Source organism: Trypanosoma grayi, assembly GCF_000691245.1.
Source record: "Trypanosoma grayi strain ANR4 Tgr_926_V1, whole genome shotgun sequence".
NCBI classification, from domain to species: Eukaryota; Euglenozoa; class Kinetoplastea; order Trypanosomatida; family Trypanosomatidae; genus Trypanosoma; species Trypanosoma grayi.
This window is the reverse complement of record NW_008826545.1, coordinates 1-6,189: the sequence shown is the minus strand read 5'-3', so window position 1 is coordinate 6,189 and position 6,189 is coordinate 1. Positions and strand designations below refer to the sequence as shown.

Here is a 6,189-nt window from a genome sequence, read left to right as displayed (position 1 = left end):
ATTCTTCTTTTTTTTTTTTTTTNTTTTTTTTTTTTTTAGTTTTTGCGTTGCATGTGTGCGTCTTGATTGTTTTTCTTTTCTTTTGTGTGTGCTCCTCTTTGTAGTGGGGTGCTCCTCATATTACCATTCTCACTCCGGTGCGTGCTTGGGCGAGCTTTCCCAAGAAAGAGAGAGAGAGAGAGACTAGAGCATCGGTGGCGCGATGGACTTCGACGACTCGTCTAGCTCCGATGGCGAAGAGGTGGTGGCACGCTCGTACGCGTCGATTGGTGGCGGATACGGCTCAGTGCCGCTGCTCTCAAGAGAAAGAACGGAAGGAGCGGCAGAGGCGAGAGACGCGACACACGCTGTGGGAGCGGACTCGGATGACGAGACTTATGGTGCTGCTGTTGCTGATGCCACTGGTACGGTAGTGGGTGGTTCACGTACTGTGCAGTCGCTCGTCTTTGATAGCGAGGATGTTGACAACAATGACGATAGGGCGGTTGATGTGGTTGCAAATCCCCAGCAAAGGGCGACACACACGCAATGTGACGAGTGCCTGCATCACCATCTTGTTGCTGCGGCGGAGGACGTCGAGCGGCCGCCGCCACGTCGAGGGGATGCTGCGCTGGCAAGCAGCGGACGCCTTGGTCAACATGTAGTAGATAGCGACGATAGTGAGAAAATCAATGGGGCTGCTGTGGAGACGGAACGACAACTATTTGAGAGTCGGGGCGATGAATGTGATGAGGATCCTGCGCAGACGACCAGGTACGGTGTATCTGTTGAGAGGGCTGAGGAATGGGATAGTGTTGTTGGGGCAATGCTGGTGGTTGACAAGACGCTGGTGAGCAGTTTTCATTTGGGTTACAACCGAAGTTTTTCGCGCGAAGACGACGAATTAGAGGAGTCGGACTATGAAACTGAGGCGATGGTAAAAGTACTTTCACCATTCGGTGTGTTGCCGGTGAACGAATCGCAAAGTGTGAGTGAGGTGACCGAGGAGGAAGAGAAGAAGCGCCTTGCGATGTTTGACACATTGCAACATCTGGCGTCACACATACGCGTGATGCAGGAGTCTCTCAAAGAAAAGGGAATGACGTCTGAAGGTCAACTGTACCAGCAGGAGCAAGAATATAATTCGGCCGCTGAGAGAAGCAATGACAGTGTTGGCATGCTGGAGCTAGTGTGCCGTGGGTTTCATTCAGTGCATGTTGACTCCGCGTGCCGTTTGATTGCTGTGGTTGACAACGACCCATGTAGTGTGAGTCTGGCCGATGTGATTGCTTTTAGCAGTCACCCGTTCGCACAAGCGGAGCTCGTAGCACTGCTCAAATCTGTTGTGATGAAGGTGGGTGCTCTGCATGACGCCGGCTTTGTTCATGGCTGCCTGCATAGCGGTAACATACTCTGCGGTACTGATAATGGTCACGTCGTGTTGACAGGTCTCAGTAACGTCATGTGCAACCTACTTCTGCCTGCGGAACCCTCATTTATTTCCCCACGACTCGCCGCAGCGATGCGCCCGCTGGTGGAAGTCGTGTGGAGCCATGCGGAGGAAGTAAGCGCTGATGTCTTTCCATGGGCGGCGGATCCTGCATTCCATCGCGTTCTGCTGGAGTTGTATGGTTGCACAGGAGAATCGGATTTGCGGCCACGGATGCGTGATGATGTGTACGCAATTGGTATCCTGGCTTTGACATGTCTTCTCGGAGTACCTCCTTTTCTTTCCGCCACACTAAAGGAGGTTGTGGATGCACTTGCCCCGCATCAGAACGACAGCAGCATTGCTTCGTTGTTGGGAGCTGTGTTCAACAGCAGCTACGCCATTCGACGGTTCAAGTGTGCCAACTATAAGGAGGAGTTCATTGAGACGGTGCGGGATTTTGTGGATGCGTGTCTGCGCGCTGGATCATGTGAAGCTGTCGTATCGGCGGAGGTGGCTGGCGACTTGCTGCAGCACGCCTTCTTCGCGGGTCTCACCAATGGTGTAGGGCTTAATGGCATCAGTAGAGCAGGAGCCGCCGCCACCGACGACGAGCAGAATGAAGACGACGCAGATGACGAAGGACAACTACACAGCTTGGTGCGATTGAATCGTTCTGTTCACTATCTTGCGTACCCCATCTTTGCGGTGGTGAACGCCGCGATGCAGAAGTGTGGCACCAGCCCATTGATGCACCGGATATACCGCAACTCCATCTACGCCGCCCGCTGGGATAGCCTCCAGTGCGGTGCTGTGCCCACCACGAACAGCAACGATGACGACAACCACCACTTTGAAGACGGTGTGATTGGTGTTCAATGGCCGTGTTTAGAGAGGCAGCTGCCACGTTGGGGGAGCAGCTTCTGCTGTCCGCAAGGCGAGGAATCCTGGAGAGCTCCTTTGTACCGCGTAACTTTTGCCACATTCCAGCCATCTTTAGACATTGACAGTAACAATACGGCAGCGTTGGAGGCCGTCGCGGAATCGAGAGGCATGCAGGTTGACTACTCAACGCATGCATTGTCGTACAGCGGCAAGTCCAATACACGACTGACGTTGCACGCCCATGTGATGCCCAATGGGTATAGAACATTAGTCAACACTCTTATTCTGCGTGACCTGCAGGATTGTGTGGTGGAGGTCCTTGTGGGGTTTCGCTTTGTGATTTTGTTTAACGTAAAGCGCTGCAAGGTGTTGCTTGGACCATGCTACTGCTGTTACTGTGAGGAAGTAACTGACTGTAGCCCCATTTGTGTTGCAAGTACACACCTTCTCATTGATAATGTTTTTTCTGTGGACTTCCACCACGGTGGGTACACGGCACCGCGCTGCCAATATGGCCAGTCACGATGGGGCAACGTTACAGTTGCACCGTACAGTGCTGTCTACCCTGGTATGAGCGCTGACTTTGCAGCATTCTCTATACCACAGGAACACTCAGCTACCATTGCGCGTATGGTTGACGGCTCGGATGGTTCAGTGGGGGTCATGCGGACACTGAAGCTGTGTGGTACCCTCTCTGGTGGTTGCGACTACCCTTACTCCCACGCACTGGCGGCGTTTGGCAGCCGCTTTATTCATGAGAATGACTGCAAAAGTGATGTGTTCTTCTTTTTTTCGGAGCTGTCGGGGAAAAGCGTTCGCATTGCGCAGATTCACGGCGGGGCGGAGAGGGTGGAGGGTGGCTCCTATGCAAATGACTCCCTTTCTTACGGTGCCACTACCACTACAGAAGTGACACCTCAAACGGTGATATTGCCTCAATTTGAGAGCGGTAGAAATGTGTCACATATTGTAACTCATACAGAAGGCGTCAGTGCGAGCTATCCCATTATTTTTATCATGGATGTTGTTGGTGATTGCATCATTGAAGACTGTACAAACTGCACCATTTTTGTGATGGGATCCACCGAGAGCGTTGTTGTGCGACGGTGCTCACATATGAGATTATTCTTTATGGCAAGGGAAGGTGTCTTTGAGTCATGTCAAATGATGGAGGCTTACCTGCTGGTGACGGAGATACTGCTGCTAGAACGTTGTTACAACATTGAGTTCTTTCCACTTTCGGTGGAGGCGCCGCGGGTGGAGGAAGTCCTCACTGCCATTACGGATCGCACCACGGACGATGTACTGCGACGTGTCTTGGAGAATGCACGAATCGGAAAAGATATCCGTGTCTTGAATGCGTTGCTACGCTACGAGAGTGACACCAACGCCATTGATGTGCATAGGTGTGACTGTGTGAATATCAACGATGACAGCACAACGATGATTCTGGTGGACTTTGTGCCCACTGACTCCCCGCTCTCAACATTCTTCTACGAGGCGTACATTGAAACACGCCGAGAGGAAGATTGGTCAGTTGTGCCATTTATGCAGCAAGTGTGGGGTAGAGGAGATGCGGACAACTCACTTCGCAGACTCCCTCTACCGCCTATCCGACTGCATGATCTCGTTAATGTACCTATTCTTCGCCTCCCTGGCTCCCTTAATCTGCGTGCTGCTGCTGATGGTGGTACCTCGGAACTTGTCGAGGTGGTACTGGAGCGTATCGCCATGGGTGTTGTGCACCTAGCTGAGGCCGTGGCTACGTTACGCATCAGCAAGTGCACCGGTCCACTTGACATTGCTGTGTGTGCTGCGAATCGTGTGATAATGGAGTCATGTGAAAATGTAAATTTGCAGATAGCTTGTGGCACTTTTACTGCAACGAAATGCCGCAACTGTCATGTCGCACTGCACGTGAACACACCGCCGCGCTATGAGGCCTGTAGCGACATGAAGTCTTCTACACTCAACATCACATCAGAAGGCTATGAGGAAGCCTTGGAGCGAGCAGGTGTTCGGCTTGACGTAAACCTGTTCAACGAGCCACTGTTGTTGCTGTCACCACCGACACAGCAAGGCTTGACAGAAGATTCACCTTGTGTTGGCGTGGTACCGGACGTTGAGAGTATAGATTCAATTGATAAAGCACTCTCAATACTGCACACTCCCCTTATATTTGTGCCTCCGCTTTTTGGCACATGCCTCGGCGTGAAGGATGCACCCTTCCTCGGTCCCCTTGAGGACCGGGTCCACCATGAAGAGGCTACACGAGTCCCATTCGACACTAGCATATGGGAGGCTCTTTCGTTCCTGCTGCACCGGCAGGTGAGGGATAGAACTGTGAGGGAAATAGGACCTGGGTATATGATGGATGAGGAACATCACCTCGTTCATTCCTCTTCTTCGGACTCCGGCATGGAGACACCAGAACGAGTGGCAGAGCGGCACGTCGACCCGTATCTTGAGTGCAATGGTGACGTGCCCAAGCGGTCTCTTGCTGCAGAGGAATCGCTTCGCTTCTCCATCCCTCCCTCCTGCTCCTCCTCGCAAGAAGCGGAAGAGGCAGTCCACTCATCGCCGCCTTGCTCCAGTGGCGGTAGCAACAACAGCAGCAGCAGCAGCAGCAGCAGCAGGGATATTCGTAGTACTGGGTCTTGCGACGGCCCTGGCGGCGATGCCAACGTTGAAGACACCGACGATCCCGTGACGGTACGAGTGAGGAGACAGAGCGACGAGAGAACCACAAGCGTGGAACAGAGGTGCCCTACCGAGGCAAGGCGACTCAGCTGTGGAGTGTTCTCGCAGCCGGAGACGATGTCAGTGGGGCAATCGAGCGCCGGTGAGGAGAGGGCCATGGACCTCGTCACATACCGCTCCATTCCCGGCGAGGAGTCCGCCCTTGACGAGCCGACGAGCGCAACGGATCGTGCCGCGCTCGGTGTGCAGGAGGTGGACGATGACACAGAGGGGCAATCCCAGAAGACATTTCCTATTTCCCATGTAAGCGAGACATCTGCAGCGCGTGTAGACGAGGCAGCGCCAGCGAGTAACAAAGAAAACTCTGTTGCTTCTGCTGCAGTGAAATCGCAGGATCAACCGAGTGATGCGGGGGTTCCCCTTGCGAACCTCATCGTTGCCGTTCATCCCGAGGAGGAAGAAGAGGTGCAGTCCGTCATGCATATGCTGGACGCCAGGCGTGAGGCGCGGTTGTCTGCGCAGCGTGCAGGTGGTTGTTCCATCGAAGACATCAAGCGTCGCGTGGAGAACGCCGTCAGGCGAATTCAAGGCCTCTCCAAGTGACAACGTGTACTTGTGCCTATGTGAAGAGGCTGTCTTTCTTGTGCTGGTACATGTGCATACAACTGGCATGGTTTCGTTCTTCATTACTCTTACTTATGCAGCTGTGTAAGAAAGGGGAAGAGGAGACGACTTGCATTTATGCAGTCGCCATTTATTATTTCTTTTGTCTTTCTGGTTTGCGAGAGCGAGGGAGTGGCATGATTGTTGTGCATTTTGTGATGATGTTGCTACTGCCACTGTTAGCATTTCGTTGGCTGTTAGAGGATCGAATTCCTCCCCAGATATTTCTGGGGAGCCTCAGCGCAGTGCGGTGGTGTTGTTGGTGCTATGGAACCAGCTTCTCTGCCTCGATAGATGGTGACGTGTGCAATGTGGAGAGAAATTGGGGAAGTGGGGGTGAGTGGACAAACATATAGAGAAAGAGAGTGGGAGCGCCAGGCATAAATGTAAGAGGGTACTACACTCCATGACTGTTTTTTTTTTCTCCTGCTGTTGTGTTAGTGATAGGGGCCAGCCCTTTGTGTTATTTCGTTGTTTGTGTCTGCTTCTCACGCACACCCCACTCACTCTCCTCTTGGCATGCGTTCCAACTC

At 52.9% G+C, this 6,189-nt stretch overlaps 1 protein-coding gene across 1 annotated transcript; it reads left to right on the top strand.

Annotated features, from left to right (window-relative positions):
* Positions 1-202: 202 nt before the first annotated feature.
* Positions 203-5,596, top strand: DQ04_09261000 (hypothetical protein; the record flags this gene model as incomplete). Its single annotated transcript, XM_009315874.1, has 1 exon — positions 203-5,596. One exon carries the CDS (start codon positions 203-205, stop codon positions 5,594-5,596), a length of 5,394 nt encoding a protein of 1,797 aa, XP_009314149.1.
* Positions 5,597-6,189: the final 593 nt, after the last annotated feature.